Source organism: Dunckerocampus dactyliophorus, chromosome 17 (assembly GCF_027744805.1).
Source record: "Dunckerocampus dactyliophorus isolate RoL2022-P2 chromosome 17, RoL_Ddac_1.1, whole genome shotgun sequence".
In the NCBI taxonomy this organism is placed as follows: Eukaryota; Metazoa; Chordata; class Actinopteri; order Syngnathiformes; family Syngnathidae; genus Dunckerocampus; species Dunckerocampus dactyliophorus.
Window position 1 is genome coordinate 11,304,004 of NC_072835.1, and position 23,553 is coordinate 11,327,556.

Genomic DNA, 23,553 nt, shown 5'->3' on the forward strand with positions numbered 1-23,553 from the left:
TAGATGCCAGTAGAGAGCTGTGCTGTTCTATAAAGTATAAACTGATATTACTATATCATGATCATACTACTTGTAGTAGAGGTGTCAAGATTACCTGAGGACATGCCGGGTTCCTATAAATGAGGAGCAAATAGAGCATCATTAAGATAATTACAGATGATGATTAACATAGGTGATTACTACTGTAATACATATAACAACCCTACTCACCAAGTCATGAGGATCTGGAATGAAAGATGAGAGATGGAGACGGTCAGAAACAGAACTCAATTATGTCTTTTCACGCAGGCAGTGCACAAAAAATATGGTGTGAATAAATGATCAGTAATAGACAAGGAGAAGGGGTAGGATTAGATCAACTCCACTCCTTTTCGTACATGTATTTGATGTGCTACACTGTGATAAAGTATGAACAGAGACGTACTGATCCTGCAGATGGTGATCACCTCCAGACACTCTTTGTGTGCTCCTGTCCCACACCGAGAGCAGAAGTAACCCTGATAGAAGATGCCCCTGCAGGACACACACAAAGGAATACATCAGTGATGAGTCTTTGATCCAAACATGTCCTATATGGACAACACTTAAACCACATAACTTCTCCATTTTCACCCCTATTTGGCGAAGAAAAATGCACAAATTAAGAACACAATGTTGAGTTCTGCAACATTTGCATTCCTCACACACTGTCATCTTGAATAGTAAGTGCCGTAAATTACAACAGGATCCGGCGGGGCCGCAGGAGTAATTAGCATGCAGCAGGAAGTGACAATACTGGTCCAAGCCTTTTCCACTGGACAGGAATTTAGGTCAGGCGAGCCATGAAATTTGTGGGTCAGTACAGAGCACGGTTTAGCCAAGCCAACTCTGCTCTGCTCTGTCTGGTGCGACAGACGTGGTGATTCCGTGACACGGGTTATCCCCACTGTGATGGTGCTGCTGAGAGGGGGTGTGTCCAGGGACACAGCGGGGGGCTGTTGGGAAGGGTGATGTTTAAAAATATCCACTGCCTTAGCAAGGATGTTTTCAAATACATATTTCCGAGCAAAAGCAAGCTTGCTGAGCCAAAAACTGGTTAAGCTTGAGAGATTGGCTTCAGCCGATGAAAATGTTATGTCCACTATAGCATACTACTATAGTAATGTACGCATGCATAATGCATAATGCATAATACCATAACGTTAAATACACTTTCAATTTTACAGTATATTTCAAGTACTTTTATTAAAAGGAATTTAACTGGATACTGCTTCCATCGTTGTCAACTGAACAGACATTTATATTTAGTAACATTTTATCTCCATATCTATAAGTTAAATTGCAAAAATAACAAAAATGCCTTAACTTTGACAATAGTATTGGGACATACTGCTTTGTAGGTCAATCTGCTTCCGTTACATAAATTCCAGTGTATGTTGCCTCTTTCCACCTCACTTTTCTGGTATTAACTTCTCTCCTCTTCTTTAAAAATCACATTGTCCGTGATGTAATGCATATTTTTCACCAAAAAACTGACAAATTATGAATTGTACAAAGTCAAATTTAAAATAAAAAATGATGACAAGAGTTATAGTATTTACGGCTTCCTGTTGGATCGCATTGTGTTGCAGTCTACTTCAAGGACAGTAGATCCACGCTTTTTGCGAGGGTTACGTTCCCGGACCACCAGCAAGTGGTTAAAATCCACGAGTAATTAAGACACCCATTAAAAACTCTATTTTTGAAGGCTCGCTCGGCTCGCTCTCCCTCCCACTTCAAACCGTCCTGCTAGCTCGACGTTGATGTTTTCAGACGATTTTGGATCAACATTTGCGATAAGAGGGACGGCTGTAATTATCAGATTCGATTTGGCTGCATAATGCTCTACTGTCTCTCTCAAACACTTTAACTGCATTTGAAACCATTCATCCATCCATTTTCTATGCAGCTTATCCTGACTACGGTCGCGGGTTTGCTGGAGCCCATCCCAGCTGACTTCGGGCGAGAGGCGGGGTACACATTGGGCTGGTCGCCAGCCAATTGCAGGGCACATATAGACAAACAACCATTCACACTCACATATCTATGGACAATTTAGAGTCTCCAATTAACCTAAAATGCATGTTTTTTGGAATGTGGGAGGAAACCGGAGTACCTGGAGAGAACATATACAGTATATACACTGTACATAGACATATACAGTATACATAACCAGAGAAAATAAGCCATTTAAAACATAAATAAAACTTGTGCTCATGTGTTTCTGTAAATGTGTTCCGGACATGTGGCGGACAGGAAGTGGGGTTCAAAGTTGAATTTTAGCTTGGAGTTGATTATGGCCACAACAGTAGCCTGTGTTTTTATGATTATGATTCTTACAATGATTATGTTGTTATTATTGTGCCTGTTGTGAGATCATTCAAACCTGCAATAAAAGCCTGTTGTTCTGGCTATCAAGTGCTTGTGTGCGTCAGTGAACATTACCGTAACACAACTGACACCGAGCGACCAGTGCAGAATACTAGATAGCATAATGTCTTTCAATGTATCTGAAGGTCTTATATTTGTATTTTAGTTCATGTAGCCATTTTTATGGTTGAAAACACTTCATTGAAATTATGTCGAATTTGCTTAAATATGCACACTTTTGAAATAATAATAGTCCGTATTCAACCATAAAAAAAACGCATCACGCGATTTCTGTGGGAAAAAAAACTGTTTATTTTTTGGGAAAGTTAAAAAGTAAAAAAAAAAAATTGACCAAAAATCAGCGACTGCATAGGGATGCACTGTATTTGTTCTTGTTACCTCAGCAGCATCTTGCAGGCTCGACAGTTTGTGTTCTTATCAAATGTGTGCATTTGGAAGTTATGCTGGTTAGCTGTGGCTCTGTCAGGCTTGATGTTGGACCTGGAAGAAGAACACAAAAGAAAAAAAAAAGCTAAGCAGCGACACTTTCGCTTTGCGTAAGGCTACCATGATTGGTTGAGTTGATTGTGTAGAAAAGATAAGAGGTTTATTGTATGGTATTCTGTATATTTTAGTGGAATGTCTTCAACCATACGATAAAACTCACATGGCCATTTCAAATTGTTCCATCCACTTCCTCTTTGTGTCTTCTGTTTTACAAAAGAACTGGAAGCCCTGCTTCCCTTGCAGGTGGATCAAGTAGAAGCCATAAGACCACTGGGGAAAAAACACGAGCAAGCGGCAGATGGCAGTGAGATAAGTTGACGCAATGGTAATATCAGACAAAAATGTGATACTGTCTCTAACACACAGAAATCAAATGCAGCACATTCATGAGGTCCATTTATTTCAGCTCTAAATAAAGCTTGACATGCTTTAGCAATGCATCTGTACAAAAGCTTGAAAGCCATTACAAGTAAGGTGCGTGCAATCGCTAAATGACACCCAAAAAAACACCACCACGACATCCAGAACTAGGCCATCATAGGAAGATGAGTTAAATGAAAGAGTCACTTGAGCTTACCATTTTTCCACTTGACTGGTAAGCATGCAAAAAGAAAGACACCATAAAAACACCCAGTTACACATGCAACATGGACAGAGACATGCAAATTTAAAACAAAAAGCCATGTTAGACCAGCGACAGTATGCTCTGCTGTACATTTTAATGAATCCTAAATGACTGTTGTTGCATTTACATGGTTGTTCAAGCATGGACGAGCACAACTAGCACGCCAAAGCATTACTTCGAAGTTCTACATATGAAAATGCCGCCATCGTATATGATCTCATACGAGCTGGCATAAAACAATTTTGCATTTTGTTAAACCTTACCTTTTTCATGTCTCTGTTGTTCATGGGATCATCTGACATTTTATAAGACTGCAGTTCAATAATCTCTTTGAGCTCATAGCTATAACCCTTCCTCTTGCAGACAATGACTACTTTATCAAACAGGAATATATACCTGAAGATACACACACACATCATCGTTATTTAGTAATGCACATTTATTGTTTTCTTTCTGCAGAGTTCAGACGTTACGAGACTCACCGGTCCTGTTTCGTACGATTGACAATGGAGCAAACCTTCAGCTCTCCGTCTATCTTTGGCCTCCCGTACTCCTCCAGCTTCACCTGCTGCTTAGGTCACATAGACAGCCAGGGTCAATTCACTGATTGCTATAACTAATGAGGGCCTATAAATAATTCAGCTGCACCTGAGACTCACAGAGAATCTAAATAGATATAGAATATATGATGCAATCCCTGCTCGGACACAGCGGCATTCTTCTGGAGTAATGGAAAAAATTATTGTTTTTTTAGTTTCTTGTTCATTTTAATGCCTGATACAACTAAAGGTACATTTGTTTGGACACACATAACATTGACAACAAAAATAGCTCTTAAGAGTAACATTTTTTGGCAGCTATTCATGTAAGAAGTTAAGTGATTTTGGTTATTATCAAGTAAGCATGGAAGTTGCTAGATATCAGCTCTTAAATTAAACTCTTATGAGCTATATTTGTTATCATCATTATTATTGTCCAAACAAATGTACCTTTAGTTGTACCAGGCATTAAAATGGATCAATACACTGAAGAAACAAGGCTGGTCTAATCATTTTTTTCCATAACTGTATAGTAGTTCCCCACTATTTGCATCAAACAAAAGGCCTCCCTCACACACGGTGCAACCAAAAACAACACAAGTAACACACAATTGTTTTGCATGTATATACAGTAAGTGTGGAAGCATCTATTTCGATACCCACATAGTGTGTGTGGTACAGTTACAGTGTGTGTTCCACAAGTATTAATTGTGGTGTTTTTGGTTGCACTGTGAGTGATCAGCTCCTGCTGGTTTGTGATGTGTGAGTAAGGGTTTAAATATCAACCCCATTCATTGCATACAAAGAAAACCTCCGCAAGCAAATTTGTCTCTGACTACTTTCTGTACATCCATCCATCTTCTATGGCGCTTACCCTTACTAGGGTAGCGGGTATGCTGCAGCCTATCCCACCTGACTTCGGGTGAGAGGCGGGGTACACCATGAGGAGACCATGCAAACTCCACACAGAGATGCCCAAAGGAGGTTCGAACCTAGATCTTCCAGATCTCCTGAGTGGCCAACATGCTAACCACTAGGACACCGTGCGGCCCCTTTTTCTGCACAACTCAAGCATTACCGATGTATGGCAAATGAGATGAGTTTTCTACCAGTAAACACCCTAATTATGCAGATTCTAAGCACAAAATGGCAGGTTTCAGGGTTCGAATTTGTGGGGGTTGCAAATTCTAAGCACAAAATGGCAGATTTCCGGGGTTCGAATTTGTGGGGGTTGCAAATGCTGAATTGTAAAGATGTGGGGATCCACTGTAGTCACAATCAAGTGAAAATACTTACAAGATTTTCTATAGAACTTTGGAATTCACTAATTTTCTTCAGTGTCTCGTTGTCACGCTTGACCTCATTGATGTACATGGCCAAGTCCTAAAAGGGAAAGACAAACCCAGCAAGTTGAAGCATCACGATGTCGCATGCTTTTTGGTAAAAACATTTTAAAAAAAACACACCTGCATGGCTTCAAGTGCCTCCTTTAGTTGTTGTCTCTCTGGTCGGTCTGTTGAGTGACTCAGAAGTTCCTACAAGGAAAGGCTTGTATTATTTTATTGTTGTTCCGTGAACATGACTACCGCTTAGATCAATGTTGAAATCAAGACAATATCAAACAATAGCAGCAAGAGGAGGTTGCTGATGTATATTTGCTCTTTACTCTGATTAGGAAAGTGACACTAATGTGGCTCAGAATAAAATGCAGGATGCAGGATAATACGCAGGACCGGGCGTGAACAGCAACATACTGCACATAAAAAAATATCAGACCAGACGTTGGACCGGACAAACTCCAACTGAAACTGCAGCAGCAAGAACCACAACACAACCGTGCTCTTCCACAAACAAACGTTCCGCATCTTTATGATCAGCAATTGCTTTGCTTCTCTTCCACCGAGGGCGAAGTAATTAAATGCCGCAGTGATGTATGAAATGCCGTTGCGCTGCAATGAGATTTAGCGCCATAAATCATCGCAAGAAGCTGGAAAACAGATAATGTGCAACAGATGATACTCCTATAAATGTAAATTTTACTGACGTCATAAAGTCACATTAAACAACTGCAAATTTAAACTGGACACTGCACAGTCTATTGAAATAGAATGAAGGGTGTTTCTAATTTTCTTCTGATTTCTAATTTTGTCCCATACATGTAGCATTATAATTAGGAGGTCAGTAGGATACAATGCAGTCCATGTTATATTTTTCCAGGTCTTTAGGTGTTCATTGCTTTTTGGGCAATCTTTAGATCTGTGAGGTCATGTTTGGTTTTTATTCATGAAAGTTCTTGACTTCCTGCAGTGCTGCCACATTTGAGTATTCTTGCTTCAACTGAAGGCATCAAGCATGACATCTGATCTACTGAGTGAGGTTTTGGACACTTGTCCAACTAGGGCAACTAAAAGTAGATTTGAAAAAAAAAAACACATCCAAATACAAAAGCAGCACAAACCATAGAACTTTTCTGCAGACCTTCTCAACGTCGTTGGGCTGCACAACTAAGATGTTTTTTTTTGTTGTTGTTGCAATTGCCAGAAAATATACACAACAAAAATATAAACACAACACTTCTGTTTTTGCTCCCGATTTTCACAAAATGAACTCAAACATGTCAAACTTTCTGTGTACTCTCTCAAATATTGTTCACAAATCTGTGTAAATCTCTTCGTGAGCATTCATAAGTCAAAATTTATAATTTGTCCACCACCAATTCATCTACAACATGCTGCTTAGACAGCATAATTATTGCACAGGTTGGCCACAATAAAAGGCCACTCCAAAATGTGCAGTTGAACTGTACTGGTATTGTTTGGGATGCCTTGGATCAGCGTAAACGGTGCTTGAGGCAAACGGTGGTCAGTCCAGATACTGACCTTTTATTGTGGCCATTCTACGGCATACCTGTGCAACAATCATTCTGATCTAGACGGATTTGTGAACAATATTTGAGCGAAAGATAGACCGTTTGTGTACATTGCAAAAGTTTTAGATCTTAGTTCAGGTCATAAAAATGGGGACAAAAACAAAAGTGTTGAGTTTATATTTGCGTTAAGTGTATATTGAATGAATGAATGAATATATATAAATATGTACATTGCAATACATGAAGGCATTAAGATGGAAACGCTATAAAATACTTAAACATTGCTGGACCAGAATGTACTTTAGGTGTGTTCACACCATGAATGAAAACAAGATTTCTTGCTGTGATGACATCTTTACATCAAGTGAACATGTGGCCTTTGGCAAGACACAGACACACTGCACATACACAAATAGCTTGTGTGTACGATATGCCCTACGGTCACAGTATACAGCAGTGCCTTCCTGAAAAGCTGTGAAGAACAGTGAAATGGGGTGAGCTTAATCTGATTAGTGCACGCTTGATTTGACCTTAGTGCCGTGCTGAGACTCCTGCAGGGGTTCAATTCAAACTAATAGAGAAGTCACAGCGCTGCCTGAACCGAACAGAAAGCACTGGCCTCCACCAGAGTCCATTATGCAACACATCATAAACTCTAATGATCATCCATGGTTGAGATGGAAAGTCAACTAATGTATGGCGAAGGTTACGTTGCTAATGGTACCGATGGGAGAGAAGTACAGGGAATAAAGTCCTTCTTTCTGATTATTACAGTATTTGTTTGATCCAATATAAATTCTAAGCTGGCAAGCTCAAGGTGAGCATCACACACGATGGTCCCACAAATGTTTGCCATTTGCAGGAATAAATAACTAAAACCATTAATCATTCATTGAACAAGAGCAGTCCAACCTCCCAAGGCTGAAAAACTGCTCACACCAAATGGAATTCAGTGTGTGGTCTTGTAGCTATAATGAGAAGAATTCATTAATTCGCCGGCTTTGGTTCATACTGATAAAAACAGGCCTCCCCCCAAGAATAATACATTATTTGGACCATTTATAACTCTACCTGGTCGTGTTTGAACGATTCTGCTTAAAAACTGACAATTCCTAATTTATAATTCATCAGCAACTGTATCAAATAATCCTGTTAAATCTGGCACAGTATATTTATTTGTAATTTTTTGTTCTGAATTACGAAAAACATGAAAATTGTTGTAATGATAGATAAACATGATAAAAATCATACATAAATGCTGTCGAGCAGAACACTTATTTGGTAACTTAAGTCAAAATGTGCCAATCATGCCTCACTATAAGACAGGAGAGACCATGTGACTTCTCTCGGCCAATCAGTGAAGAAAGGTAATTATAAAGAAATGCGACACTTGTATACAAAAAATGTAATAATTTGTGTTATCCATTATACACATAATGACAACAAAATACAAAGTTGCTGAAAAAATATCTAATACGCTTCTAATGCACTACTACAATAGTTTGTTAAAATTGGAATTATTTCAAGGAAATAAAAGATTACAATTAGTACAAAATGTTTATTGGTATGGTCGAAATTTTGCAAGGCAATGTCACATCAGAAGTCAATCAACCCAAAGGACTTATTAAGTGAATCGTTCAGGACAGCGGATCCCTGCTATTCAGGGGGGTTATGTTAAAAGACCCCCAGTGAATGCTGAAAAACCACTAACAATGGAAACACACATACTGTAAAAAGCCCTAAAAATGCCTATTTTGATATTATAAACTACGAAAGTCCGATAATATCGACCGACCGATATTATTGGCCAATATTGGCATAAAAAATGAAAATGATCAAAAGTTTAAGACCACAGCATTTAAAAGATGAGCTGCATAAGCAAGGCCTCTCGCAGTGCGCCATTGCTGTTGAGGTTGGGTGCAGTAAGACAGTCTATGCCTACCTCTCTCACGGTGCAACCAAAAAATAAAGGCTTACGTACTAATATACATGCAAAATTATACTATTTTATACAAATGTGTAACCCGCAAGGTATGCTGGATAACTTCCTGTTGGGGAAGTGGTGTAGTCAGATTATGTGTTCCACTTGTGTTATTTTTGGTTGCACCGTGAGTGAGGGAGGCATTTGGTTTGAGGACATCCTATTAGTTTTTGTTGTGTGAGTGTGGGTGTAAATGTCAAGCTTATTTGATGCAAAGAGACAGCATTTTCTCAAGCAAATTAATGTGATGTCCAGTTGCCATTTTGCCATTCGAGGGTTGTTTGAGAATGCAACCCACCAGCAAATAACAGGTAGTTTAAATTTGAGTAGCCATTAGTCAGTCCTTTGCTTTCTGTCTATTAGGACACACATTTCCACTTACCTTTAGTAGGAGGTGATACTTGAGTACCCTCTGCATGGGAACCACTAGAAGATCCTGCAGCTTGAACTTGCCTTCCTGCACTTTCATTGTACATTCCTGTGAAACAACCACATAAGGCATAACAATTTATTTCCCATTACATAATTCAGCATTGTGTCTTTACTATATTAAGGGACAAGCATTCTTGGTTTAGAGTTCATTATGCTTTGCTGCAGTCACAGCCACGCTTCCCTACTTTGTGGTAAATTCCATTACCAAACAATGAGGTCAGTTTATATTTGAGCGAACAAAAGCTCTCGTCGTGCCAGCTATTTGTGACACAAATACCTTGCATGCTAACTGGGAGGTTCCTTTGACAAAACCCAATGGCTTGCATCCAAAAGAAACAGCATTTAAGGCTCCCTTATAGTGGCTTGTGTATGTTTTCATCCAGCTTCCATAACTCTGCCATAACAGTGGAGGCTTTTTAGAAAGAAGGTTGTTATGTAACGCGGCTGTGAGAAGCAGTTCAGTCCATACAAAGCTCCTCTATGTGGTGACAACTATTGGGGCCACAATCATCCTTTTTATGCCCTGCAATTGGTTGGCGACCAGTCCAGAGCGTAGCCCGCCTCTCGCCCAAATCAGCTGGGATAGGCTCGAGCATAGCATGAATGAATGAATCTGCCTTTTTATACAGCTGCAGTGTTTCGCCTGGTCATTGCAGGCAATGATCTGTGTTGCTGTCAGTTCTGCGGGTGTATGTCTGAATAACATGTCAGTATGCAATGTGGAATCTAGCTTGGCTGTTGTACAAATGTAGACGACTACTAGCTTTAAAGTCCAAATTATATGCCGGTTAATTCAATTTTACTTTATTTGGGGTTATACACAGCAAGCGTTGCCTCCACTAGGTATATTGTTGTGTGGCTTCTATTTCGATGCGGTCTGAATGAGAAGCTTTGCATTGACAAAAATGCTGTTGTTGCATAACATCAGAAAGCTGTGAAGTACAGAACATTACCTCAACTTTGATCTTCACATCCTCTCGTGTTGCTATTACTTCATCCAGTGTTTTCTGGGCGTTCTCCATGTGGCTACAGTACTGGCCATAGATCAACAACCTGCGGAGACACAACTAATTAAATCCCGTAAATATATTGACATGTTTACAGAGTGTAGGATTACCGAGTTTTCTCTGTTTTTAAATGTATTTTTTTCCCAAAACTATGATGCTATGTATATACTGTATATTTGGCATTCATGATGATGAATTTATAAATTTCAATCAATGTTTGTGTGAGCAAGATTATGTCACATACTGGGCTTCATCTTGAAGCACGTGCAGTCAAATCTTAAACCCCCATCACACTTATTCAGAATCAGCACGAATCAAGCAGAACCAGCCGGAATGAAAAATGAAAATGAAAAAAAACCGTCGCGCCACATTCGTTCGAATACTTAGATTACGTTTCGAACCTGTCTTGAATCATTCTTGCACATTCGACTTGAACGTATTTGGGACACAGAAGGAATATTAAGAATACTGTTAGAATGCAGTCAGAATATTTAGAAAGCACTTCAAACGCCGTTCAAGTGCCATTCGATTGCTGCCCTATGTCTGGTCAGGAGGTGCAGCATCATTGTGTGTTTTAATTAAAAATTGGTCAACACTTTACATTTTCTACTATTTCCTGATCGGAGGCGTAACCCCTGTGACGTAATGACCCCGGACAATGAAAAATTAAACTGGTGTCGAGTTAGTTAATCCAGCAACAACACCAAAGTTCACTACAGTGGAAAAGGAGTATTCTTCTTGGATGCAGCATCTCTGCCCGGTCCACGCCAACGACTGGTGGTGGAGTCGTTCACTTTGGCTCCTGTTTTCCTTGGCGGCATGGCGTGAGATGTGATGTGAATAAGGCCAGTGGTGTTCCAAATTACATCCAAACTCATTCGAGAGACAGTTGGGACATTTCGACTGCATTCGAGGCGCATTCGAGCAGCAATGAAATGATTATGGCGGTAGAGACAAGGGTCACCCCGTATCCCTGGAGAGGATTATTTTTTTCTTAAAATCTTGTTGTTCCCTTGACTAGTTTAGTCTGATTCATTTGATATGGAAACTGCAGAAATTCTGTCAGGTTAACTGACATATTGAAAAAAATAGATCTTTGGTTCTTCCATTACATCCATTTAACTAAACTCCCTCCAGAACTATTGAGCACCGCACTTGTTACACAGTGGAAAGTGTTAAAAACACGAATGTGAAATGATACATTTTAACCCAGGGCGGAATACATATGAGAAATGAACTCATAAAAACGGATAAATAATTAGCTATCTATAAAAAAAAAAAAAAAGACTGAGTACTTGATTTTTAAATTGTGAAGGGATAAATATCTCTGTGGAAAAATAGAGACAACATAGATGGCTCGTCATGAGCTCGGAGGCAATTATTACCCATGTGTGGTTAAGACAATGTACGACACATTCATTTTAAGATTTATAAGAACATGTGAGAGGTGAACCGCAGAACAATTTCCCACAACGGCAGGCAGATAAAGGAATATGTGAATAAATGGATTCTAATTTGGATTGAATTGTGAATACCATGAATAAGTAATGACTAGATTTAAATCCCATGGCAATATTTGGAGGAGTGACTTCTTGCCAATAAACTGTAATGACTGAAGGCCAATAAAAGATGGTGCTTGATTCTGTTACTTGGTTAAGATCCTCATACCAGGATGTGTGTGTGTGTGTGTGTGTGTGTGTGCGTGTGAGGTCGGAGATCTGTTCATTTTGAACAGTGAGGATATGAAGTCTCTGTTCATTAGTTATCACAAAGGAAACCTGACATAGATCTAGAGGTTCAATCGGGGTGGGGGAGCTCAAAGTCATCCCTGAATAGTGGTTTCCAATGCACGTGACACACATTCTCCCATTCACTGAGTCTAAGTAGGGCGTTGGCACATGGAGCAGTGTCCCTGCAAGAGCTGGCACCTCAGCATGATTGTCTAATCCTGGAACCTTGAAGTTTAATCAAGCCTCTCATAGATCTGTGAGCAGCCCGAAGCATTAGTGGATGGTACTCAAAGTTCCACCAGTACTGTGTGATCACACTAGCTCTGTTCTAGTAGCAATATTCCAGTTTTAACACTATACCAGGGCGACCAGACAGGCCGGTTACCCCTAGAAATGTCTTCTTTTTGTGCGGTCTGGGATTTTACTACCTTAGTTGGACTGAACTGTTTGTCCTACCTTCTTACTGTTTATCTTTTCAGTCACTGTTCATGCACTCATTGGCTGGTCTACATGGTAATCAATACATTCAGCAATCCTCTACACCAGTGTATGCGTTATTCAGGGCTCCAACTCGTTCCCAGAAATTATTTTCCTTTAACTTCACCGTATCCAGGGCATTTGATCTTTATTTCATTTTCCATATGTCTCCTATGTAAATCATTTTCCAGGTTTTCCAGGACACATGGGAACCCTGGTTAGTACTGCGTGATTTAATAGAAAAGTTGGCCTAAACTTTCTGTTGATTTGGCCTCTCTCTCTCTCATATATATACTTTTTAATTTGTCATCTCAACGCTAAAAATGGCCTGAGCAGGATAAATAGACTGATCAGGAGAGCGAGCTCTGTCCTGGACGGTCCTTTGGACTCCGTGGAGGAAGTGGGGGAGAGAAGGATGTTGGCTAAGCTGACATCCATCATGGACAACACCTCTCACCCGCTACATGACACTGTTGTTTCCCGGGCCGCTCCTTCAGCAGCAGACTGTTACACCCACGGTGTAAGAAGGAGAGGTTCCGCAGGTCCTTCATACCAACTGCTATCAGGCTCTACAACACCTGAACCATTTTGTATTCACTATGTCTATGCATTGCATGCATTGTCTATGACTATGCATTCTTTACCTGTGTACATACTTGTGTATCTTGCTTGCTGCTGTAACAGATGAATTTCCCTGCTGTGGGATTAATAAAGTACTCCTACTACTACTACTACTTAAAGCTTGATAATAAAGATGCCCAGTGAGCATTTCCACTCCAGAGTGTGTCATGTTTCAGCAGATACCAAACCGGAAATTCCCCTTCAAAAGTAACAGTGTTGTCACATCAGTTCATTAGCTGATCATCTTTGACTGCACAGAGATCCGCTAGTGATGATCAATGGAGCATCTCTGCAGATTGAGCAAGGCCCCCCTGCAATGAGGCTCCTACAGCCTCTGGGCTTTCATGTGGCTGATGAAGATGTGAGCAGCACTCTGGGAAACCAGTCCCTTAAGCTCCTCCTCCAGTATGTCAGAGTTAAAAACTAATGTGGTGGAGGTGGGTGTCTTCATCAGTTAAAGCTGTGTCATCAATTGAGATGACGAACTCGCTGGCTAGCGGCCATGTTGAGTCTGCAATGTGTTGCAATGTGGTGTAAACAATAAATAATAATGTCTACAGGGCTCCAGTAATGTTAAAAATCATAATTAGAAAGTCATAAACAGATTTCCTATGCTCTAACTACGAAAACATTCATTTTATGAACATTTAATCCCATAGTGCAGAAATTAAATTAACGGGTCGATCGGGTCTGGAACCAATTAACTGCTATAAACGAGGGACAACTGTATCAGATATCGGAAAGAAAGCCAATATCGAGCATCTGTATTTACTTCTCAACATGTAGTTGTTGGCCACGAGAAAGAAACAAATATAATTCGAGAGGAGACTGAGTACAGCAAGACCGCTGGAGCAAAGTGGCAATACTGCAGCATCCACACACAGCAAAAGGATACAATCACTTCAGCAGGAGGGTTAATTGTCGATATTTCTGTCTATCCTCGAATAAGGCGACAAATCTGTTTGACCAATGAGCGAGCATTTGTGGTTTATGTCAGGTATCATCTCAGCACGCTTGCTACACAACCAGAAATGCTGGCACAAATGACGAATTCCAACAAAGACTCAGTGAAATGTAGAACAAAAACATCTATATTTACAATTTAATTACAGTCTTTCATTGAAGTCAGAGTCTTGGTACTTCCAGTCACAGGAGCCAAAGGGCTAATAAGCACATTGCAGCATGCAGCCACTCCTTGGCCGAGCCATCCATAATTAGTCCGTCACATACGCTTGACTTGACACAAAGTCTGGGCACACACAGTAGGAGGTAACTACTCATCAATTTCTATGTTTGCATAGTCTCTCCAAGTGGAAAAAATTGGGCATATTCTGATGTCATTCAAAGCAATGTAATGGGTGAAAAGGGCTTTTAAAAATATTTTTGAATAACAGACTATAAGGACGGATATTACATGGTCAAGGAATACGTTTTTACAAGAACTCAGGAGGATTTCTTACACATAGCAACACAGAAAAGTGGTACATTATTGTAGTGAGTTACCCTTTATAGGCCAAAGAACTGTATTTGGTAACAAATCAAAAAATTACGTCACACACTTATCTGGAAGGCAGATGGTCCCTGCGATTTCTCTCTGCCACTCACTTAAGTTTGCTGATAGTAGCCTGCTTTGTCTTTGGTATAAAGAGATTGTTGATTAACCGCCTCTTCATCACCCTTACAACATTCGGGCATACATTGTAATACGATGTTTTTCCTTAAAATCCTTAATTATGGTCACGACAGTCCAGTGTTGAAAGTAGTGTTGCCACCAAAATGAACTTTTTCATTAAATTATGGGAGACCGTACATAATCATGAAGCACACATCATCAACCGAGGACCACCGGTGTTATAGTAATATAGTGGTACATCGGTTTTCGGTTATTCAGCTGTTCAAAAGGGTCCGTCCAAAACTAAATTGTACAAAAAAACGAATCTTTTTTCCCCATAAGAAATTATGTAAATCCAACGAATCCCTTTCAGACACAAAAAATATTAACACAAAACAATTTTAATTTAGAACAGTTATAGTTGTAAATGCAGAAAACAATTCAAAATGCATCTCAATGAAAAATGAAATGACTATTTAACATCATTTTTACCTGAAGACTATTTTTGGGAAGGTCGGCAATGAGCGCAGTGGGAGGAGGAGAGCCACGCGGGCTACAACTTCTTTCTTGAAGTCAATGGTGTTTCTCAACTTTGTTATCAAAATGCTGACACCTGCAACTTTTTGTGGCCCCATGGTGGGTTATTTTGCAGCCGTAATCAATTGAAAAAAACAGAGAGTTGTGATGTAATTAAAAAAACTACAGCGTTACTACAGAGGGGTGATAGGCTCCAGCTCACCGCAACCTTAATAAAGAGAAGCTGTATAGAAAATGGACGGCTAGATAAAATGTTGAACTCTTTGTATAATTTCCTGCCAGTGTATTTTAGAGACTATAGTCCCACTTTTTTTCATACTTTGACTGGTCCTGTAACATAGTCAGGTGCGACTTATATATCAAAATTAGGGCTGTCAAATGATTACAAATTCTAATCAGATTAATCGCAGTGTTTAAATGAATTAATCATGATTAATCTCCAATAGCAACTGTGTCTGAAATATGCCCATTTTGACAGTATTTAATGAACAGAAAGATAAATGACAGGTCAGGATTATATATATTTTTGTATGTATTAACAGTTCCAAATGAACTGAATATGTAAATCAAGCTCAAAAATACCACACAAGTCTAAAAATCTATTTGCCTAACACTAGTCTCTTTAATAGCAGCAGAACATTTGAATCACACCGCAAACAGTGTTATTGTGAAAAATGAGGGGTTACGTTAAAAAACATCACATAATTTAAAGTCAATTTACTTGTTTTCAGTGTATTTTCCAGCATACTTAAATGTGGCAAATTGTACATCCGAATTAAGATTTACAAAGTGAGTGATAAGAATATCCACTTCACATTTTTCTTTATCATCCTGTTTATTTACACATACACACACACACACACACACACACATTATAAAGCCGTTTTTGTGACGTTCGGAGGTCCCTCAATGTATCTTGCGTTCTTGTAACCACAATGAGGAAGTATCATTCCTAGGATGAACAGACTAGAGACGTGTGCGAGTTGGAGATACATGCGGGATATGGTGTTGGAATTGTACTGCTTTTGATGTGTTCAGGTCAGAATGAAGTTATAAAAGAGCGGCAGCCTCTGTGTGACTGTGTGGGGAGTTCTCCACTGCGCTTCAAAGCACAGTGGAGAACTCCGTCTGCCGTCATAAGAGAGAGGCGCGCTTGCTCTAGTGCGCAGGAGTTAATTACACTAAAAAAATGTAACATAATTAATCAAATAATATAGTTACCGTGTTATTTTTGACAGCCCAAATCACTTATATATATATATATATATATATAATTTTAATGTTTAATGTTTACATTTTTTAATTCATACTGACTGTCATGAACCAAGGAGTGAACATTACAGCCACGAGAGGGCCCCCTCGGCTAGCGACACCGGGGATGAAGAATTCTGGAATTCAGTGGTGTGTTATGAGATCGGGAGCTTGGTGCATTTGCTTGGGCTTGCTGGCTTGGTAAGTTAATTTAACCTCTTCAGCCTCCCAGGTATTTTCTTTATGCTATTGTGTAACTGAATAACTGTTAATCTGCTACAACACCAATTCAGCTTGTTGTTCTGTGTGCTATTGTGTAGCTGAATAACTTGCCTTGAACAAGTATATTGGCAAATGCAGACTGAAATCTCAGGCTGCCAGTAGACTCAATTCACTTGCAACATTTTGTCTTTGGCTGAATACCACTTCAGGAGTTTCCTGGTGCAGTGAGAGGAGCTTTGAACATTCTTTCCGGTGCTGTTTATTCTGCCCTGGTCTCTTTAATAACGCCAATGCTGTTGGACATGTTATTTTGCGGAAAATGCAATTCTGAATAAGTGCACCCTTGATGTCCCTTCTGCCATAGTAGGTCGTCTCAGAGTCAAGTTGGACCACTGAGGAAATCTTCCAGCAAACCAGAAGTGACAAGCTGTAGAGAGAGCTAATATTCCCTGACACACGGCGTTGGGAGACCTCTCACCTCCATTCAACTTATACGGCACACAGGAAATGGAGAAAATGCTCTGGTGAGGAGCCTTATTGGGTGGTCATGATTAGACATCGCAAGGAAATCAGGAAGCCAGATTACTTCGGAAATGAGTCGGGGAAATGTCGCAGATGAGAATAGCAACAAGAGGGTGCTTAGATGCCCATTTACTTTATAGAGCTGCCTGTTAGAGTGCTTTTCCATTCAGGCTGGCTCTTGCTGTTTAAGAATTGAGCAGTCGTCGTGATAAACCAGTGACATTTTCAGCATGGCATTCAGCTCAATGACAAATAAGAAAAAAAGGCTTTTCATCTTTGGCACCAACGTGGGAGAAAAATGATACAAGCACATTGTTGTAAAGGTCACTTGGACTTACAAGCATAGATAATCAAATTAATTATTCCCAGCTAGGTCCTCAGGAACATCACCAGGATGTCTGATGAGGGAGTTCAAATCCCATGGTCACTGTTGTTTATGGCCACAGAGTGACAAGACTGCGGTGGGCCCATAATGAGGCGGGTTCACATGTCAATCATCCATGGAGTCAAAGCTTGTGACGCACAGAATCTGCAAATCTAATGAACTGTTTTCTCAAAATAACCCTGCATGGCTTTTGGAGAATGCCACTAAATGTAAATATTAACAATGTCACCAGCCAATTTGTTTCTGAATAGAAATTGAAAATCAAATATTCCTATGAAAGGAATGAATTAGTTCTGTTCTCACTTCTTGGTACGATAGAACACAACGTCTGGAAAATGACTACTTCCAAATCAGTGGCGAAAACACAATTATAGCAAAGCTGTACCAGAATACATCGAGGAAAGCCCTTAAAGACATACCTTTCTCTCCTTTGAGAAAACATGACTGGCTTGATCTCACCCACACCCAAAAACTTTGGAGTGAAGTGCAAATTTACTATACCGGATGTGTTACTACAAAGGGTGGTGTACATTAAATCCTTTTAAATCACATGCACAACATGCACCAGCCTTTTTAACTTGAATATATTATGCACTGGAACTTCAGTCAGGTAGTGAGGTATTACACTACATCGATAAAAAACATGTACCGTTGATGGATCCGGAATTCATGGCCCTGCAAATTTACGATCAAAACATGATAAAGAAATAAATAAATACAACATTTCAAATGTTTTTCTTTGAAAATAGGCCATTTTCCCCCAGAGAAAGCAAATCTCACTCACCCTATGTGGGTAATTATTGATAAATACGTGATAAAAGAGGCACAATGTACAGAACACATGTATCAGTGTTAAAAAAGCCCACGCTTTTACATGTTTATGCTTCACTGATGTTTTTTTGTGAAATGTTGAGGTTTTGCATTTTGTTCAGCCGTCCCGAATGCAACGTAGTTGCTGTGAGACGCAGACGTGAAACTTATATTTTACTTCTACCCACTCACTTCGATTACACCTGTTTATCAATCATCTTAAATGATCATAATTCTTTAGAGATGAGTACCTGTACATTTTATAATTTCAAATGTGTTTAATAAGTGAGGAATTTTTAAGAGAGAACGGGAGGGTTTTGGCGCCGAATTTAATATAATGATAACAACAGTCACTTTTATTGTAACTGCTGATCCGAAATCGAAGGTGAACATCAACATGAAGCTAGCCATGGGGTTTGGAGGGGGGCAGGCGAGCCGTGTGTCAAAAATATTCATTTTTATTGGCATATCAATGGTTTTTCGCCACTCGCTGGTGGTCCCAGAAGGTAACCACTGCAAAATGTGGTGATCTACAGTACTTCCAAATTTAGTGAACTATTTTATAGTACAAAAACAATATACATTCTGAGGCTAATTTATGATCCATAAAATAAAAAAAATATATATATATTTTTTGTATAAGAGCAAAAAACTTACTTTTCTTGATTGTTGAAATGTAGTTGCAACACAGTTCTCTGGTTTTCATGTTGTTTTCACCTCTAAATGCAGTCTACACATGGCATTAGGCATTCAGTGACTATTTATTGATTGGATAAGCAATGTAATAGAGCACACCTGGGCAACAAAACACACCTGTCAGTCATATGTTCCAATACTTTTGCTCACATCTTCAAACAAAACGTGCTATCTTCTAAGTTGCGTGTCTGAAGTTGCAAAATTGTCCTTAGTGTTCCAATATTTCTGGAGGGTACTGTATACCAGCTTGTATGTGGCATGTCAAAACATGGGCTATAAGAAGTCATATTAAATAATCTGTCAAATCAAAAAACAGTGAAACCCCAAAGCTTGTTGTCATCTTTGACATGACTTCAACTGAATATTTTTGTCATGTTTGGGGTTTATGAAGGATTGCGTGCAAATGAAGTTCCAACCGCTCCCGTACTAGATTAGAGAGGACAGACATTCAACACAGTGATGTGTGATTGTGTTTGCGATATAGTGAGAGGATGTGTCTGCCTCTCCGTTACAAACAAGAGCGCTGCATTGCCATTTTAGCACACAGACATCACCTGAAAGAGCTTATTTTTCCACAATCAAAAGTTGAAAAATAAGTTTGTGCTCAGACTTTGTTGAGAAACATGTGATGTATACCAGTATGAAAGTCCAGGTACTAACACACACACACACACACACACACACACACACACACACATATATACGTATATATATGACGACAGGCAAAGTACTTGCTCTTGCAGTAATGTCTGCATCATTGAAGGAAAGAGCCATATCCACTCCTGCTGCGGAATCATGACCGGGGCCAGAACTGATCATCGCCTACATTACCATTACCTTTGAAGCAGCCACACTCAGCACAGCAGGGAAGCAAATCACTGCTCCCCTCAGGAATGCAAATTATCCACACATAGCTCAGCAGATGTGGAAGACTCAGAACTGTTGTAGAGAAATTGCGTCTGGCAGTTCGAACACCAGCTTTCCCTGTTGATTTTATTTTTGTCTTGTGGTCATGGCAAAAATCCTTCCTGTCTAAATTTGTTATCAGAAAGACATTTTCATATTCATTCATTCATTTTTGACACTGCATGTTTTAAGGAGGGGAAAAAAAGTTGTTGCACAATAAAGTGCAAATGACCAATATGAAAGTGAAAGTTAAAAGTTTTCTCACTTCCTGTCCAAAGGAACGGAAGCCTACTGCCACTTTTGCACTATTGTGGTTCTTTTCCTGACCACAGATCTTGACCTCGATTATAGGCTTGCTTGTTGACACCCTTGGCTTGAACATTGTCTGGCATGAGGTACTTATTAGCTGAAAATAAACAAGTTGGGAAACGGTACCGCCGCCAGCAAGCCAGGTGACTGACAATGAAGGAGTCAACGCTGTAGCCAAGCAAGGAATGCTTCACATAAGACACACAAGGCAATCTCTCAACCCTTTAGGAAGTGCTGCGGAGCACAGAAGAGTCCCAGGAACCGGGGATGCGGGAGACGATCGATGCAGCAGTAAAAAAAACCCAAAAAAAACACACAGACAACCTTTGAGGAGCTCAGGATGAGAAGGAGATATTCAAAATACGGAGAGAGTTGACATATCAACCGAAGAAAACAAAATAGTTCTGTATCCTGTGTGGGGCATATTTAAGTCTTAAACCTGGATTGTGTCACAAGTAGACAATGGTAATTGAAGAGAGAATGGGAGGGTTCTGGGGCTGAATCCAAAGTAATAATTAGTAACTTAATTTAGTAACTTAATATAGCAATAACTAAGTAACAGTCACCTTTAGTGCAAAAATTGCCATGAGTCAAAAATAGACATTTTTATGGACCTATCAATTATTTACAGTTTTTGGCCATTCGCTGTACAGAACGTAATTTCTGCAAAAAGCGAGGATCTATTGTAAATTAGAAAATGAATGGACAGATAATCCTGATCCTTTTTGTCCCTGTCGTCCCTGCTGTTATACAGTAAGTTAGACTTTTTAATAAAAACAAATCTATATTCCTTTCACTCTGGATTTTATTTGTTGAATAAGCACAGCATGAGCGCAGGTGAAATTAAACATTTACCAACCTTTCTTTGAAGTCAAGGAAGATCTTTCCCAGACCATTTCCTCCAGTGACCATGTTGAGGTCGATGGCTCGCAGGAGGGCAAAGTGTACTTTGATCACATCCTGAGGAAGAACAGCGCAGTTTTTAGATCTTTACATGTCCTCTACAAAATGTCCTTGAATAAGTGAGTGTGCGGTGAGTACAGTATATGCAAGGAATTTATTATTCAATTCATTATAGTTATCTAAGTTTGGAATAATATAGAATTGCAGTTGCATAATAACCATAGGTCCATGGTCCATGCTGCATTTTGATGTGCAAAATGATCAACATGGAGCCTTTTACTGGGAAGGAACCACAAGTGGAGTTTACACTTCCACGCATTTTGCCTCAGCATTGTCCTTTACTTTGCCATGGCAGTTTGTGTCATATATTTATTTATTTATTTATGGAACGCCTGAAAAGCGGGAAGACTAGTTTCAACAGCATAAATTGCACTTGGCATGCAATTCTTTACTGAAAATGGTGCGCACTGGCACGAAATGACCACGCTCCTGCACGACCTATTTAGACCTTGTCAAGTACTGTTTACGTATAGTGCACGTCAATAGGACGTGTGGCGAGCATTGTTCCCTCGTGGGTATGCATTGTCTGCACCACTTTCTGCATCCCTAAAGAGGTCGTAGCATTATTTGGCCCCGCTGTGTCCCGTGTGACCCCATGCAATAGCAGCATTTCCCCGAGCTTCATTAATTCCTCTATTTGCAAGTGGCCTACAGGATGTTGAACTCCAAAGAAGCAGCTCTCGTTGCATAAAAGAATGGTAAGTTTATATTATCTCACAGCTGCAGGAAGAGAAAGCAGAAAGAGCAGGAAGGAGGCATAAACTGACAGTGTGGGAGAGGGAATTTCTCACGGGAAGACATCACTTTGGCCATTATTATTAGTTATCAACAGAAATGCACAAGGAAGATCCAAGAGGCTACATAAATTACTTGAGAATTCCCCCAACTTACTCCAAGAGGTGAGGGAAAAGTTGACCCATGCATGTGAATGAGACACGCTGCTTTGATACGCATCGCCAGTGTTGTTTAGCGATAGGTTGCGGTGTGTTTGCGGTGTGTTCTCATCGAGTTATGGGCGCCACACACGGGAGGCAACGTCGCCTTGACTCCATTCATTTTCAATGGAACCTGCACGATAGAGCGATTCCCGCGTGTCACCGTCCAGCCAAGCGACACACAAAATTTGTGCGTGTGAAGGTTTGTGCTCGTGCGTGTCATGCAACGCGTGTCTTGCGATGTGGTCCCAGAAAGTTTTCCACTTTTCATCGCTGTCACCCAGACAAGGACCAATCAACGGGAGTTTCATTGATTGACCAATGAGGGGACTGGATGCTAATCAGTACGCTATACTTGCCGTGTGAGATTTCCCGGAGCTATTCGATATTTCTAAAACAAGAATATAGAGATATAAAGAAAAAAGCAGCGGCTTGGGAACTCGTTGCCGTCAGAGTAAACATATCTGGTAAATTTACATATATTTACACGGGCATTTATGTACGTTTATCTTCAATACTAGCAAGATCAGGTACTAGCAAGCGTCTGCTTTTCCTCCTCTGAACTACTTTAATACCCCGAAATTCCCTCCACATTTGATCAACCAACGGTGGGAGACTCATACAATTCGCTCTGGATGTGAATGCGTCGCTCACCTGTGTAGCTGGTCACAATCGCTTGTCGCCTCCCGTGTGCATGGTTTCGTACGCGATGGCGATGAATTTCGCCAAACGCGGTCGTTTGTCGCCTCCCGTGTGTGGCGCCCATGAATGACGAGTTCACATAAATTACGCGTGCCACAAATTTGGAACATTTCAACATTTTCTTTGCACATTGGCACACAGCACAGTTTATACATACTTCACACCTGTTTACGACCAATTTACTGATTGGCACACCATTGTTTTTTATTCATTATCATGATGAGGCAGAGCCTCACCTGCCTCCCCTGACTGCACATCACTGGCACAGGCCACGTCACTCACCTCAAGGTTAACAAAGATAGCCTCCATGTCCTGCGGACTCAAGATTTGCCTCAACGGGATCATGTAGTTCTGAAGGAGGAAGCAGTACTTGTGAAAACTGTGATTTGTCAGCATAAACTGTAGATTTGAAACAGAAACTTAGTTCACTCATGCTGAAGGAAACCTGCCCATTCCACAACTTTATGGTTGTCACATTCCATCATCATAATAATAACAAATAGAGCAACAACAAAGCACTGAAGGCT

The 23,553-nt window shown here is 40.0% G+C and overlaps 1 protein-coding gene across 11 annotated transcripts in view; it reads right to left on the reverse strand.

The window, feature by feature from the left end:
• The window catches only part of vav2 (vav 2 guanine nucleotide exchange factor), a 219,241-nt gene that overhangs the window by 19,265 nt on the left and 176,423 nt on the right, over positions 1–23,553 (reverse strand). For 4 of the 11 annotated variants that reach the window (XM_054757610.1, XM_054757607.1, XM_054757611.1 and 1 more), the window contains 14 exons: positions 23,309–23,377; positions 21,286–21,386; positions 10,295–10,394; positions 9,292–9,387; positions 5,526–5,594; positions 5,356–5,442; positions 4,003–4,091; positions 3,784–3,916; positions 3,473–3,487; positions 3,056–3,165; positions 2,788–2,889; positions 425–513; positions 211–224; positions 95–113 (listed from right to left, as the gene is read on the reverse strand). In XM_054757610.1, coding sequence (XP_054613585.1) covers positions 95–113; positions 211–224; positions 425–513; positions 2,788–2,889; positions 3,056–3,165; positions 3,473–3,487; positions 3,784–3,916; positions 4,003–4,091; positions 5,356–5,442; positions 5,526–5,594; positions 9,292–9,387; positions 10,295–10,394; positions 21,286–21,386; positions 23,309–23,377 — 1,093 coding nt within the window. The remainder of the gene's footprint in view (positions 1–94; positions 114–210; positions 225–424; positions 514–2,787; positions 2,890–3,055; positions 3,166–3,472; positions 3,488–3,783; positions 3,917–4,002; positions 4,092–5,355; positions 5,443–5,525; positions 5,595–9,291; positions 9,388–10,294; positions 10,395–21,285; positions 21,387–23,308; positions 23,378–23,553) is intronic. The other 7 variants (XM_054757618.1, XM_054757617.1, XM_054757614.1 and 4 more) reach the window with 3 other exon arrangements.